This window comes from Carettochelys insculpta, chromosome 23 (assembly GCF_033958435.1).
Source record: "Carettochelys insculpta isolate YL-2023 chromosome 23, ASM3395843v1, whole genome shotgun sequence".
In the NCBI taxonomy this organism is placed as follows: Eukaryota; Metazoa; Chordata; order Testudines; family Carettochelyidae; genus Carettochelys; species Carettochelys insculpta.
The window spans coordinates 6927947-6944719 of NC_134159.1; the positions used below are offsets into that span (position 1 = coordinate 6927947).

Below are 16773 nucleotides of genomic sequence, written 5' to 3' on the forward strand. Positions count from 1 at the left end.
AGGCCTATCCTCCATAAACTTATCTAATTCTTTTCTGAGCCTGATATGCTTTTGCCTTTCACAACACCCCACAGCAATGTGTAAAGTAGTACTTTCTCGTGACCTAAGCTTTTTACATTTTTTAAAAGGCAATCATCTGATTTAAGCAGGAGGTTACTTTCCAGTTAGCAGCTCTGCAATTTTGTATTTGAGTTTCTTCTGAACTCTTGGGTGAATACCATCTGGCCCTGGTGACTACTTATTGCTGAATTTATCAATTAGTTCCAAAACCTCCAACACAGCAACTCTCCCAGGACAGGTCCTTAGATGCATCAACTAAAAAGAGTGGTACAGATGTGGGTATCTCCTCACATCCTATGCAGTCAAGACTGATGCAAAAGAATTCAGAGTATGCATGTCTTCTCTACAGACCAGATCAATGGGAGAGTGATCAGTCTGGGGGGGAGTGGGAGGGGGCCTGATTTATCAGATCTAGCATGGGCATGATAAAATTGACTGCTGATTGCTGTCCCACTGACTCCAGCACTCCACTAGCATAAGATGAGTAAAGGGAGTCAATAGAAGAGTTTACATAAATAGATCTAAGCTAAGATGCTTTGAGTTATGCTTACTTAACTCTAATTGGGTAACCTATCTCCATAGTGTAGACCTGCCCTCAGTCTCTCTGCAATGGTCTTGTCCGAATTCTTTATGCTCTTGATTTTCCAGTGAAACCACTGATTGTTCGTCAGGCTTCCTGTTTCCAAATCTACTTAAATGTCGCTGTTTGTGTGTCCTTAACTAGTTTCTTTTCATATTCTTTTTTGGCCTGCCTATTTTTTCCTATCACATTTGACTTGCCATAGTTTATCTTCCTTTCTATTTTCCTCAGTCAAATTTGACATCCAATTTTTAAATCTTAATTTTAAATGTTCATTTCTAACCACTTTTTTTACGCTGCTATTTAGCTATGGTGACATTTTTAATTAGGGATATACATTTAGTTTGAACCTCTATTAGGGTGTTTTAAAATGTTTTCCGAACAGACTGCAGGCATTTCATCCTTGTGACTCCTCCTTTAAAATTTCCATTTAATCAGCTTAATTTTTATGTAGCTCCCCCTATTTAAGTTAAATACTATTGTGATGGGTTCCTATGGTATCTTCATCCCAACAAAAATATTTATACTTAACTAGAGGACCCATTAAAGCTCCCTGTGCAAGCCGAAACTGAGCTGGAAGAAAGTTGTAAACAGAAACTTGTTGTAATGTACATCCAAAGTTTATGGGCTGGGCCCTGCACTGTCCATCACAAGTGGCTGAGGCTGGCACCCTGCAGGGTGTGCTCTGTTCGTGGGGATGGGCTGGGCCCTGTGTTAGCCAGGGCTGACTGATGTGGAGGGGGGTTGGGGGGGCTGGGAATGGCACAGTGTCGGGAAAACGGGATGTGGTAGAGCCTTGTCCAGACAGACACAGCAAAAAATATACAATTACGTTACGGTCAACAATTACCAAAACAGTTCAGTGGAGTGAACCTAGTCAAAAGGTGATTATAGCTGAAGATTAAAATTGCTTTATGCTCTTTTGGGTTGAAGACTGGCTCCTCCAATAAGTTATTAAGGAGGTTTAGAAATTTTCTCTTGTTATCCTGTCCTGAGATGACATGTACCCAATCAGATGATAGATGAACTCCTCTATAATTGAGTTTTCTGTTTATGTAGCCTCCCTAATCTCCCTGAGCATTTCACGATCAGTATCGCCATCTTGATCAGCTGGTTAGTAGTATATGTTTAGAGCTGTATTCTTATTATTCAAGCATGGAATTTGTATCCAGAGAGATTGTATGGTAGAGTGTGATTTAATTTAAGATTTTTGTTATATCTGATTCTATACTTTCTTTCAAATATAGTGCAATTCCCATGCCAGTATTACCTACTCTAATCTGCGAGTATTTTGTATCCTGGTATTTTTATGTCCCCACTGATTACCACCATTCCATCAAGTTTCTTATATCAATAGCCTCATTTAATACCAGGTCCTCTGGTTCACCCATCGTAGTATTTAGATTTCTAATATTTCTACACAAGCACTTACAACATCTGTCAATATTTATCTGCCTGCCTTCATGTACTGTATCAAATATACCTTTGATGAAGTGGGTCTTTGCCCACAAAAGCTTATGCTCCAAAAAGAACCTGTTAGTCTACGAGGTGCCACCAGACTTCTCATTGTTTTTGCAGATACAGACTAACACAGCTACCCCTCTGATACTTGTAAGACTGTACCGTCTCCAACCCTCCCTCTCCCAACTTCCCTCCTAGACTTCCATCTCTATTTCCTAGTCAGTGCCTTGCATTGCTCAGGCTTGGAAGATAGACTCGAAGACAGAATAAGTGTATAATAATTTAAGAAACAAAGCGTTATCTTGTTATTAAAGCATGGGATTGTCTCAAATGATCTAAATTCCTAGCTCTTCCACAGATTTACTACATGACCACGAACAAGTCAGGCAGCCTCACTTTGCTTCCCCATTTCCAAAATAGGCAAGCGATGATCCTTTAGTGCCAAAAGGTATTAAAAGACTTCAAAGAATTCATGTCTGAAAAACACTGTGAGGCCTTGTAATTAAGTATAATTACTGTTATGCAGCTTCAGAAAACCATTTTAAAGTGGATAGCTCTCTCAATAATTGAGGCGGACATTTCTTTTAACTGAAAGCTTACAGTCTGCAGAAAGTTAACATCCCTTATGCATCTGACGAAGCAGGTCTTTGCCCATGAGAGCTTATGCTAAAAATAGCTGTTAGTCTATAACGTGTCACAGGACTACTTGTTTTTGAAGATACAGGCTAACTTGGCTATTTCTCTGATACTTACTCCTTATGATGGAAGGAAAACAAACCACACCAATCATTAATTGCTAGCTTCAATATGCTTCTTGGGAGCCTCCAAACATTGGCCCAGCACTTCTGCAGCTGCTCACAGCTTCACCAAGTAACAGCAACAATGCCAAATTAGTAAGCAAAGTCACGGTCAGCACTTTTGCTGAGAAGTAATCACCTTCTCTCATGCCAAGAGTATAGTGTGGGAAGTGGGAGGATAGGAACCTAAAAGCACTGAAGGTTGCCCCAATACTTTTTAAATTTCTCTGTCGCCAGTAAATAGGAACACAAGAATGACGATGATAGGTCCATCTAGCAAAGTATAATGTCTTCAGACAGTTGCCAATGCCAGGTGCTTCTGAGGAAATGAACAGAACAGGTAATCTAGTGATTCAGCAGATATCTGATAATTTTTCAGGCCTGGGGATATGATAACTGAATTTTATAGCGAGGATTAACATCAAATTGACACACACTGACCTATGAAGTTTAAATATTTTTAATTATTCAGAACCAAGGAAAACATCATGTCTATTGTATTGCTTTATTTCTAAAGCTAGAGGAATACTGTATAGTGGCAGGATTGATGAGCAGCAGTTTCTCTTTCATTTAAAGGAATTTATTACCACACCCAAAACCATTAATCTTGTAAGTTCTCTTTTATTATTATTAATATTATTCCTGACCTTCATATATAAACCTGGTAATCTACTGGGCAAGGTTGGAAGGATTAGTTGTTTTTTTTTTTTTAAAAACTGGTAAATAGTAAATGTTAATTTCACCATACCTACACTAACAAAAGTATTTCCATCAATAATCAAAACTGACAGAAAGCTAACTATAAAAATGGTTCTTTTAACTTAAGAGTTTGATTTACAAATACTTTATATATTTTGACATGGGAGATTGATAGTTTGTGCTTGAAGAGCGATCAATCTTTTTAATCTCAATGTCAGTAAACAATTTTGACAAACGTCCCCCCCATAATTTGCTATAACTGTGAAAATGGAAAAAATAAAAGTGATTGAAACAATATTAGCTAGTAAGATTATAAAATAAGCTAATTCTGCCAAAACAATTGATTACAGAAAACCACTTTCTTTGACTTAGAAAATGACCGGTTCCTATATATGCAACCATCAGATGAATGAAAGCTATTCAGAGGTTAGCATATCCTAGCTACCCAGACACTACTATAGTTACATCCATTATGCCCATCAATGAAGGCTAAAAACAGGCTTCTTTACTTTGAAAATGACTAATTCATTCCATCTGACTGAGAATACGACTCTTTTAAAGAGCTTAGCAGGCAGCAAATATAGTGACTTCCCACAATAGCTTTTGTATATTCTTTCAACTCCTTTGTCGTTTTCACAGCTATAATTAAACAGACTAATCTCACAACAGAACAGAAAACCAATGCTGGAAAGCATGAATTTGCAAAGCAGCACAATATTTGAGTCAACCATTTTGGGAGCCAAACTCCTGTGATGAAGTTAAATAGTTCTGTAAGCAAGACTTAACTACAACTCTTCACCTACACTGCACAGACCACATATATCACATGTGAGGATGAACATCTCTCAGATGCCTTGTAAAACACACATGAATACAAGTTTATGTTCTCTTTGCAGACAACACAAGAAAATTTCATTCCCCTTCTACTTCAACAACCGATATCTTGCAAAGCTAGGAGAAGCTTGGGATGTCTGATTGCTTAATTTCTTATTGAAAATATGTCTGGAAGAAAGTTAACATTACTAGGCATTCAAATTACAGGACACCCCAAGAGGACAAACGAGTCCTTCATGTATTATAAAAATCCTCTCCACATATCCCCCGTGGTCATGGCTCACTTAAACATTCCTAACAAATACCAGTAAGACATTGGTCCCCAAGCTTTTTTAAACTGACAAAAATCTAATTTCTGAAATATCATCCTATGGGAGAAGAAAGCACCAGATAGAAACCAAGAAGCAGAGCCAAAAAAGTTATTAAAATTAAGACAAATCCATAGGAAAAAAAGAAACTATTTTTTAGGGGTGCCCACAAAATATTTTAGGTTATTTCCATCCAACACCATATCACATCCACATCAGATTTTAAAAATACCCACAATCCTGAAGGAAAGTCTGACAATCACACCTGGATGTCTTCCCTAGTGTAACCAAAAGAAAAATGGAAAAAATTTCACCCCCATCAATTTATAACTCTCTCAGAAAACAAATAAGCAATTTTGCCTAAAGACAGCCTGCACTGTCATATGGGAGACCCAAACTGGATGACTTCCAGTTTCTCAGGAGATCCAAATCAGATTATTTTCAGTTTCTCATTCCCAAGCAGAAGTAAGGGATCTGAACTAGAAAGTAAGACCAACCAGAGTCTACACTACACACATTAAAAGAGCATAGCCACAGCACTGCAACTGTGACACTGTAGCAACACAATGTGTATACCTGACAAGGCAGAAGGGGTTTCATCACTGTTGTAAATCCACTCCTCAGAAGTGTTAGTGGGATCAGCAGAATTCTTCCATCACATTAAAGGTGGTGTCACCGGGCTTAGGCTGGCTTACCTATGCCTCTTTGTACACCTCTGAGCGATGTATTTAGATCAGAAGTTCTCAAACTGTAGTTGTAGCTCCCTTTGAATGGGGTTGTCGGGGTTCGTTTAGACTTGCTGGGACTCAGGGCTGAAGCCCAAGCACTTCACCCCAGGGTGGCAGGATTTAGCTTGCAGGCCTGCTCCTGCCCTTATCTGTGGCTGAAACACTTGAGCTTCAGCTTTGGCTCCACTGCTCAGACAGGTGGGACTCAGGCTTCCCCACCCACCCACCACACACCTGCTGCAGTGGGGACTGAGCAGGCTCAGGCTTTGGTCCCTTCTTCTGGGGTCATGAAGTAATTTTTATCGTCAGATGGGGGTTGCAGTGCAGCTAAGTCTGAGAACCCTAGACCTAGGCCAATCTAAGTGTATGGCGTAGACCAGATCTTACATTTTCTCCACAGCCCTACAGACTGACACAAAGTACAAAGACTAGTAAATAAAAAGTTAGTGAGTCTGCAGCCTATGATTTTTAAAAGTTAGATGGGACAGACAAACAAAGGCCGTGGGCAAAGAAATTTAGAATGAGTGTTTCACACATGGCTCAAAAAGGAAAAAGCTTACAAAGTCATATTCAATACTTATAAACATAGCATCTTTAAAAAGACACTTAGAAATCTCAGATTTCTATCAGTGTAACTTATGGCTCAGATAACTGCTGGATGTAAAGTGGGAGAGCAGGAGAACTGTGTGACCTGCACTCTATTTCTACAAGGCTATGTCTACATTAGCCCCCTTCTTCAAAGGGTGCATTGTAATCAGCCTGATCAGAGAATACTAATGCTGTGATGAATATGCAGCACTTCATTAGGCTAATTCTCCCTGCAGCAACTTCAGAGTTGGGAAGTAAGAGCACTTAGAAGCTGTGCGGGTAGTTCAAAGTGTCCGCGCCTACATGGCATGCCAGCACTTTGAAGTTTGCAACTTCAAAGTTGCCACGGAGAGAATTAACCTAATGAAGTGCTGCATGTTCATCACATCACTTCATTAGTATTCTCCGATCAGGCTGATTACCATGCCCCCTTCAAAGGGGGCTAGTATACACATAGCCTAAGAAAAGAAAAAGGTAGGCAGTGCCATGCTGGATATATAAACAACAGATACTGTTTAGACAGCATCATTTGTCATCCATGTTAGTCCCTACAGACACATCATCTCATTTGTACTATGGATGGAAAAAAAACACTTAGCTTTGCCTCATTCCACTAAAAAGGTAGCCATTATACCATGCCTTACCCTCAAAGTATACACGCCTTAAAAAACAATTTTTCTATAAGTAACAGATTTTTCCTTCACTTCTCCTCTTTTAGATTAATAAAGGACTTTAAGAAAATACAAGGCAGTTGTCTGGATGTAGCAATAGTTTAGGAAAATCTGAAATTCTGCATTTTCTGAATTGAAAACAGGCACCAAACACACCACTCTATCATGAAAACTGGCCTCAGTAATATCTTGAATAAACTATCTGCAAAAAACATATGGATATTGTGAGAAAACTGTTTGTGGTTAGGATTGAGAAATAGAAAGATAAGAAACCTCCTGAATTGCTCAAAATCAGTTATGACTGCCTGGGTATTTCTAATGTTTTGATTTTTACTGTTCCCTTTTGTAATCTTTATCACTCAGTTAAAAAGACAGGATATAAGGCCTGAGGTAAAATAGGGGTAGCTTAATGTTCTACCTGGCCAATGTGCATGTCTGCTCAAGACCTAGTCATTTTAATGTAAAAAACAGACAGAACACAAGCACTCTTTCCCTCTGCAATTCAATTTTCCTTTCAGTTCTGTGTATTAGAGTCAAGCATTTAACCAATGAATTAACAAGTATTTTTCAATGCTAACAGCCACACTTTCCCCATAATTGATGCAAAAATGTTTAAATCCTCTGATATAATACTCATTCTTAGTCTAACATTACTGATTACAAGATAAACACTAAAGAAATACTGTAGTAAAAATTTCTTTCATACTATGGATATTAAACTATACAGTTTGAACTCTTAACATCTATGTTCTAGTTCTTTAATTAATACTTTCTGGTATTGTACTCAAAAACCGAAAATTGTGGTTTAAGCTTACCTACAATTCTCTGAAATACAGAAACACTAGAAAGAATTTACAACTCAAGTATTCAAAGGACATTGACAGGTCAAATTCAGACCATAATTTAGGGATTTTACACACACACACACACACACTCTCTCTCCCTCTCCCCCTCCCCCTCCCCCGACTAGAAAGATTTCCATGTTTTGTCCTGTTGGAGTTAGTACTTTATTTTAATCGCTTCCCCTCACCAAACTACTTTCTTGCAGCATTTGCACTCTGTTAGCAGGATGGGAAAGTTAAATAGATTACAAACAAAAAAAACCAACTAAATTGCTTTGTCTGTTTTCACTGTCAAAGATGACTAACACATCTGTATTTACCTTCATTGTTTGCTTTTTTAAAAACTGTTAACATTAGTAAAATAAGGCAATTTACCATTTTAATCTATAAATTTAACTGTGTTTTTTTCCAGTTTTATATACAGTAAGAGAATGCTTTATCTACTATATATTTGAGAGAGTTTCTCTGCGAGTGTCTGTTCAAATGGTTAGAGCTAGGACTACCAAATTTGGTATGCAGCTTCCTCTTATCAGAACTTAAAGCAAGGTAAGGGTTTGATTGTGCCGCTGTTCCCCTTCCTCAGTCAGGAAGCAAGGGAAAAGTGCGCACAGTTTGCTGCATTCTTCCCTTCGGCTGCAGAGGGTAGCTGAGCTGTGCACTTCGCTCTTTCTTCCTCACAGGGGCAGGAAGGGGGAACAGCAAACAGTTGGAGGTGAGGAAGGACTCAGGCAACAGGTTGGGGGGGCATGTGGAGGGGAGCAGGAGTTAAGGCAAGGGGCTGGCATGGTTTTGAAAAAGACAAATCATTTAAATAAACCATGTACATTTCCCTTTTATTTTCAAAAAACACCACACCATTATTGACTTAAGGACCAGAGCAACACAGGATAAATTTGCTTGTATGTCATATATCAAGGGTGAGCAAAGTGGGGGGCAGGCCTCCTTGGGGGGCATGATATTTTGAATGGGGTTGCAGCACAATCAGCTGCTGGATCTCTAGCTCATCCATCTCAATAACAGTGTTGAAATAAGTTCCTGTTTTTATTCACATTCATATGCCAATTAATTCTTACATTTTACATATTTTCTTACACATGCCAAAAGGCACCCTTTTTTTCCCCCCCTCCTTCATGCGAGCATAACCAAAATTCCTTCAGTTTGTATTACATTACACAAGTTCAAAGGCCCTGCCAACTGCAGGGACAAAAAAAAAAAAAAATGGGGCTCAACTTAAAAAATTTGCTCACCCCTGTTATAAATTATACCACCATGAAAAGCTTTGCTAGATTTCATTAGTTACATGATTATTTCTATAATTTACTTAAAGACAAACATATCTTTTGATAGACATTCTATATGTGCTGCCTATAGTCATTAAAGTGTTCAAGTGTAGTAGCTATTTGTGGATACACCAACACCAAAGGAAGCCTCATCACACATAAATCACAGAAACAAGAAGTTAAAAACTAATCTTTAGAATCTAGCAGCTCAGGATTCTACTTTAGTAAAAGCAACTTTAGGCTGGAAAATAAAAATAGTCTTGGTTCTAAGAAGAAACAGAAGATCAAATGCTCACTGATTATAATTAGAATTTATATGCAGCCTTCAATCTCAGCAGTAAATAAAAATATGCAAGTGGAAAATTAAGTTTCTGCAGCCTTCTTTTCAAAGAAATTGAAAAAAGAATGTATTCCAATCTTCAATCTGACATTCCTATGATATTTCAACAAGGTAACCAAATATTCATGTTGTGCAGATGGTGTTAAAATGAGATTGGGACTATTTCTTAAATATTACTTCTATAAAATATTGTTACATTTTGAGTTTTAGATTAGTAATAACTTGTCAATGCCTAAAAAGAGCTTGTGCACTTTTAATCATCGCCTCTATCTAGAACAGGGGCAGGCAAAATATGGCCAGCAGGCCAGATCCAAGTCTTTCAATCCCGTCTGTCCCACCAGGACCATTGGGCATTGAGCAGCACCAGGGCTCAAAGAAGCTGGCTGATCCATGTGGCTCTCTGCCGTGTACTTTGTGCACTGCCCCCATGCACAACATAATCTCTCTGCTCCTATTCGTCAGAAACCGGTCAATGGGAGTTTAGAGATTGTGCTGGGGTCAGGAGAGGCATGCAAAGTGAGAACCACCACCACCTCTCCTGTGCAGGGCACAGACAGCCACTTGGAGCAACCAGCCGCTTTAAGCAGTTTGGGATTGAGTTGTGACAAGGGTGTGTGTAGAGGATTTGGGTGATGACCAGGGAGTTCGGGTGCAGGAAAGGCGGAGTTGCCAGAGACAGCTGCAGTCTTTAAGTAGTCTTGGGCTGCAGCAGGCAGGGAGCCTGTCTTTGGCTACGTCTACACGTGCACGCTACATCGAAATAGCTTATTTTGATGTAGCGGAATAACATCTACACGTCCTCCAGTGCTGGCAATGTCGAAGTTCAACTTCGACGTTGGGCAACACCACATCAAAATAGGCGCTGCAAGGGAACGTCTACACGCCAAAGTAGCACACATCGAAATAAGGGTGCCAGGCACAGCTGCAGACAGGGTCACAGGGCGGACTCAACAGCAAGCCGCTCCCTTAAAGGGCCCCTCCCAGACATAGTTGCACTAAACAACACAAGATCCACAGAGCCGACAACTGGTTGCAGACCCTGTGCATGCAGCATGGATCCCCAGCTGCCGCAGCAGCAGCCAGAAGCCCTGGGCTAAGGACTGCTGCACATGATGACCATAGAGCCCTGCAGGGGCTGGAGAGAGAGCGTCTCTCAACCCCTCAGCTGATGGCCGCCATGGCGGACCCCACTATTTTGATGGTGCGGGACGCGGATCGTCTACACGTGCCCCACTTTGACGTTCAACTTCGAAGTAGGGCGCTATTCCCATCCCCTCATGGGGTTAGCGACTTCGACGTCTCACCACCTAACGTCGATTTCAACTTCGAAATAGCACCCAACACGTGTAGCCATGACGGGCGCTATTTCGAAGTTGGCGCCGCTACTTCGAAGTAGCTTGCACGTGTAGACACGGCCTTTGGTCAGGAGCTGTCTAGGTAAAATCCTCCCAGCCTGTCTCTGGCACCCCAGCATTTCCTACACCCAACTCCTTTATCACCACTCAAGTCCTCTACACACACCCGTTACAACTCCCTCCCAGGCCCTGCACTCCCTCCTATACCCTTTCCCCAAACCAAGATCCTTTCCTATTCCCATACTCCCTCCCACACCATACACCTCCCCAATTCCTTGCCCCACTTCACAACTACGGTTGTGACAGGTTACCCGGTAACCATCACTCTTAACAGTTGATGCTTATCAGTTCCGGTTAATCAGTGCCCCTCTCCCCAGTCACTCTCCCGTTAAATCAGTTAAACATCAAGTTTAACCAGTTAACCAATTGAATGGAATTTTACAACCCTAGTCTCAACCCCCTTCTTTATCCAAACTCCCTCTCAGATCCCACAGCCCCTTCTGCACCCCAGTTCTTTACCCCAAGCTCCCTTCTGCACTCAAGCTCCATCTCAAGACTCTGTACACCCTCCATACAAAAATGAGGCCTTTGACCACTCACAAAAATCTTGGCGGCTCCTATCAAAAATAGTCCACCCTGATCTAGAAAGTCCTACAGACTTTCAGTTAACTATAAAGTCTAGAAGCTATCATATACCAGTGGATGCTATGAAAACAAAACGCAGCAGGAAACTGCATTTCGATCAGTCGAATTTATAGAAACAAACATGTTTACAGATTAAACAAATAAAATGCTTCCATCCTGCGAAGTCATCTGTAAAAGTTTTCATTTTAATATATCCTCAAATAGGCTCCTTTCTGGTGCTCCACCTTAAAATACGGCCATCAGATCAGTTAAAGAATCTTACAGAAACTGCCTTTTAGGTTCACATTCTGGTAAGGAAGGGTTTGTAATCCTCTTATGAAATCTGTTGAAATGCAGACCTGCAATGCGTATGCTTTCAGTTTGTGATATCAATCAATATCCAAAAGGCTAACATTTTAAAAGGGTATACAGAAAAAGATACAATAAAAGCATTCATGTTTTAGTAACAAGATAATATTCTCTACAAAAAACATGATGTTCTGCGGGGCTCACTGAGGTGTTATTCCCTTTTCTGTTCTCAGTTAATGATCTCCCAGTAACCAAAATACTTCGTCATTTGTCAAAACACCTTCACGGTTTCAAACGCGGTGCACACAGACAACGGCCTTGGCTTTCAAAAACCAGCTGAGAGGCTATGTTTACAAGAGGCAGCCAGGCTAGAATTGGGCGGATGAGTCTCACCACGTTTCACGAGTTTAATCTTCCTTTGAAACAAGTTACGACCTCCACACCTTTATTAATTTCAAAGCAAACTGCGGTTAAGGAGAGGAAAAAATATTCAGGACATTAAATCCAAGGTCTTTGGGGGGGATTATTATGTAACACACTCCTTGCTGCAGACTCCAATCAATGCAACCACCGAACCAACACGGAGGCACAACCATCATGCTCCGCGCATTCCTCTCCTACCCACCACCATACATCTTAAAACAAAGTCCTTAAGCAGAGCCATAGCCTCCCACCGGGCAGCCGAGTCCCAAGCAAGCATTACTAGCTCGATCTGCATCCCCTAGATGAAGGAAGAGAACCACCTAACCCAACGCGGGCAAGTCTCCCTGACCGGGAAGAGCTATCACCACGCCCGGCTGCGAGGGGGTTAAACTTTCCCATCTCCCAACAAACACGCAGGAGAAATCCAGCGGTGGCCAAGTCCCCCTCCCCTATGATTGGGACAACGTTTCCCACGATGCGTATGGGGGTAACCCCCCCCCACGTGCCCCCTCCAGCCCCTAATGCAGCACTATTAGGTACTGGACCCCTCCTGCCCTTAGCACCCTGCAGAAAGGTAGCATCCTCCAGCTGTGCCCGCCAGCCCCCGAAGGACGAGAGAAGCCAAAGCCATTGCCGCCCCCAGCTCAGCCCCCGCCCCGGAGATTTTATTCACGGTAAAAGGGCTTAATGCCCATATGGCATAAGAGGGTTAAATCCGCCCGGGGGGAAGCATGCAGGGATACTGCCATGGGGAAGGCGGGTTACAGCCCCTCCCCGTCAGCGAGCAAAGCGGGGGCCGCAAAGTCCGCAGCCAGGTGGGTAACCTGGGTCCCACGCGGAGAATGCGGCGAAGGCACGTCCCAGGTGAGGGCAGACAGGACGCACGAGATATCCAAGGAGGGGGGCGGGGGGTCAAGGCCAGACGGGGTGTCACGGAGGATGGCGCGAGACATCCCCGAAGGGGAACTGGGGGGACGAGCCCCGCAGAGGACGGGGGGGTGGTACCAAGGCAGTGGAGAGGGGGCGCGGACAAGCCCTGCAGGCGCAGGTGAATAACTGGTGGGGGGACAAGCCCCACAGAAGGCAGGGGGGGGATCTGGGGGGGGGCGCGGACAAGCCACGCAAAAGGAAAGGGGGGGTGTCCCGAGGGACAGGGGGGATAAGCCCCGCAGAGGCCAAGGGGTGACCCAGAGCAGGGGTTAGCGGCTCCCCCACCCACGCAGTCTCGCGGGGCGGGGGTCAGTGCAGCGTATTTACCGCCCTCCCCCAAGCAGCCCCGGCCTCGCTCACCTCTAGCAGCCCAGACCCCTCCGCAGAGCAGCCCAGCGGCCAGGAGCCAGGCGGGGGCGAGGCGGGGGCAGAGCATCCCGGGGCACAGCATCGCGCGCGCTCTCCCCGCTCAGGGTGGGAGGAGGGATGCTCCCCGATCCGAGCCCCCCCAGCGGGCCCGGCTATATCCCGCGCCGCGGGGCCGAGGCTCAAGGGCGCTGAGAGAGCTCCTGTCCCTTCCTCAGAGCGCTGCGCTCCGCCAGCGGCAGGCGAGATCAAGATGGCGGCTGATGCTCAGGCTCATTCTCTCCCGCACCGGTTACCAGGCGGGGAAGGGGGAGTTGGGAAGAAACCAACTCGGACGGGAGGGAGAGAGACGGGAGATAAGGAATGGGAGAAACCATCTCATCCCTATGGAGGAGGGGAAGAAACCATTTCATCTTCGCAGGGGGGGAGGCAAAAGCAGAGGCGAGGAGGGTAGGACCACTTATGGAAAGGGGGTTCCTTTATTTCTTGGGGTGGCAGGGAGAGGGAGAGAAACCAAGCCGGTGGGGGTGGGGGTATTCATGAGGGGAGAAACCACCTCGTGTATGGGTGGAGGACACTTTTGAGGGAGATGTCGGGAGGAGGCAGGGCAAGTACCATCTGGGGCAGTGAAGAGGTGGGAGAAACCATCTCACCTCGATGGGGATGAGGATGTTCTCGCTCTTCTACCTGGAAGAAACCAAGAGTTACCCCCCCCCCCCCCCCCGCAGGTGTCAGGTCACCGCCTCTGCTCTCCCACTGCAGAGCCTCCCGCAGCGTGGGGTGCCGGCCCTTTGGCGCGGTATGAAACCTCACCCGCGGCCAGGCCCCCCGCCACGGTGTGCCGTGGCTAGGCAGGAGCGAGGCGGGCAGCGCTGGCTGCCCCTTCCACGTTGTCCTGCCTGGCGGGCATCGCCTCCCTTGCAGGGGAAGCCGCGCAGCGGATGCTCTCCGGTGGCGCGCTGTGCTCAGCATCCCGTAGCGGGCGCCCCCAGGGTACGAGCTCACCCCCGTGCCAGGCCGCCTCCCGGGCAAGGCAGCGCTAGCCGCGGGTGCGCTCCCGCTCGCCCCGCTGTCGCACTGCAATGCAGGCTGCCTCGCACGCGGGGAGGGCGGCTGGGGACGCTCAGTTGCCTTCCGTAGCGCGCTGGAGGTCGCAGACTCGCGTGGTTCCCACCGCCGGAGGGAGGCGGCGGCGGCGGAGTTAACACGGTGGCGCCCTGATAAAGGTTTATTGGGTAGGTAGGGTGGGCATGTAAAATGCTGTCTCACTGGCTGTGCTTCGTCTTTGTGGTGGTGTATTAAAATTCACAAACTGCGATGCAATCAGTGTTAGGCACCCAGGAACCAAACTCCGTTGGTCTTTACTCAGCCAAGCATCCAACTGAAATCAAGCACATTTTGCTTGGATAAGAAGAACTGATGAGAAATCGTAAGATTTAGGTAAGGGGCAGTTCACAGTTTAATGGGCCTGATGCAACAATTATTTTTAGGAGCCTCGATTTCTTTCCGAGGTATGTAGGATTGTTGTCTTCTTTTTATTATTGTGTACTCTCCATTGCCGTCTTGTGAATTTTTCCCAACCATCTCCAAAGAATCATTCATGCTTTGTTACTGCCATCAAAATGAACTAAACTACACTGTATCCTGATGATATAAACATATTTTTTGCTCTTGTATAGCTTCTTCCACCCGAGGATCTGCAGTTACTTTACAAACATTAGGTAATTAAACATCATGACTCAGCAATAGGAAACAAACAAGTCATTCTTTGAAAAAAATTACTTTTTAAAATAGGGCAATTCCAGGTTCATCATCTATCCTGACTTTCAAACAATCTGTTTATATTTTTATAAGGGATTTGCCTGCTCCCATGTTATTGTTTACAGAGCTTTGTCCAGCAAGGAAGGAATTGACTCACAGCCCTGATCCTGCAATAGGGGAGTTTTGCCATTGACTTCAGCTGGAGCAGGTTCAGGCCCCAATATCCTGATTCTGCAGTGATAGTTGTAGACGTCTAGGGTATGTCCCACGAGAGCTCATCGCCTAATAAATCATTTTGCTAGTCTTTAAAGGGCTATGTGACTGCTATTTTGTTTTGTCACATTGGTAGATGTAGAGGTCTAGGTCACATTATAGGTTTGTAGCCTGCCAGGTAAATGATAAAAGAGACCTGCATAAAGTACTGTCAAATGCACAGAGAGGGAAAACAAAAATATAATGAGGTGGTTTTGTTTTTAGTCATCTAAGATCACAGTGCTACAAAGATTTTTTTTAATATTAAGTACATGCGTAAGTCTTTGTAGGATCAGGTCGGTGGTCATTTGAGTTGGTGTCCCTTTAAGAATTATTCACCCCATTTTACAGGTGGGGAAACAATGTGTTAGGCCATCAAACAACCATAAGAGGCAACTTTCACTCTAGAGAATCCTGGGCTGGATTTAAACCAGAACCCACAGGTAAAGGTTTTTTGCATTACCAATCCTCTAAATTATCCAGCTCACTCCAGGATGCTTATTTTAGTGTGGTAGCTATACATTCTGTGACGTTAAAATATGACTGCTTCCTCAATACAAAGCCAACATCTTGTGAGTATGCATTTCACTGCATGACAGAGAAAAGTAGTGAAAAAAGAAACAATGTCCCATATTATTCAAAGTAGCTTGGAGAGTGTAGTGCTTGGAGCAGGACACACTGAAGTAGAATTCTTGGCAGCTGTTCCTAGAAGGGTCAAACATTTGCTATGTGATTTTTATAAAGCAAGGTACTTATTCTTTCTGTGCCTCAACTGACCAGTCGGTAAAATAGTAATAGTAATACTTCCTTATGGGGATAATTTGGAAATTGTTTGTAAAATAGGGTGTGAATTTCAAATTTAAAGTGCTATGGCTGTCCCTAGTATCATTAAAAGAGAATGTCCCAATAGAAGGTGAAAGAGAGCATTATAGACTGAGGCCTGATGCAGGAAGTTGCTGAACATCCACAAGTTCCCATAACCCTAGTGGGAGTTGTAAGTGTTCAGATCTCTTGGGCTCAGCCACAGGGCATGTCTGGATAGGCCTACTTTCTTTACGTAGCTCTTTACAGATGCATCGTTTCCTCTGCAAACTGATGCTCAAGGAAAGTGAAACCCTTCTGGGATATTTCTCTGTGAGGCTCCATCCTGAGGGAACAGCTTCTGCTATTCAGACTGCTCTTTGAATTTCCAAGGTGCCATTCAGCAGCTGGAGAAATGCCAAATTGTGCAATGTTCAAAGAGTTTCATTAGAGCTTAATATAATCTCAAAGACGAGCCAAGTTTGTCATTATCTGACAATACAATTTTGTTAGTTTATAACAAAGTAGCAGGGCTTGGACCTCTTGTATAAATATATTTGTAATGTTATTACTTCCTTTGTGGGGAGCAAGAGGGTGGATTTTTATTAGTTTGTTTTAGGCATAAGCAGTAGCACAGATACCAACGTCTGACTTGGCAATCAAAGGCTGTTGATGTGATGCCATGAACCAGAGATGGACCCAGAGCATCAGGACAACTGAATCTGATCTAGACCCATGTAATGACGTGCGTATTACCCACAAAA

At 43.7% G+C, this 16773-nt stretch overlaps 1 protein-coding gene across 4 annotated transcripts in view; it reads right to left on the minus strand.

The window, feature by feature from the left end:
* CLSTN1 (calsyntenin 1) overlaps window positions 1-13487 on the minus strand; it is a 78178-nt gene extending 64691 nt beyond the window's left edge. For all 4 annotated transcript variants that reach the window (XM_074976031.1, XM_074976029.1, XM_074976030.1 and 1 more), the window contains exon 1: window positions 13190-13487. In XM_074976031.1, coding sequence (XP_074832132.1) covers window positions 13190-13280 — 91 coding nt within the window. In that variant the 5' untranslated portion in view covers window positions 13281-13487. The remainder of the gene's footprint in view (window positions 1-13189) is intronic.
* Between the last annotated feature and the right edge of the window lie 3286 nt (window positions 13488-16773).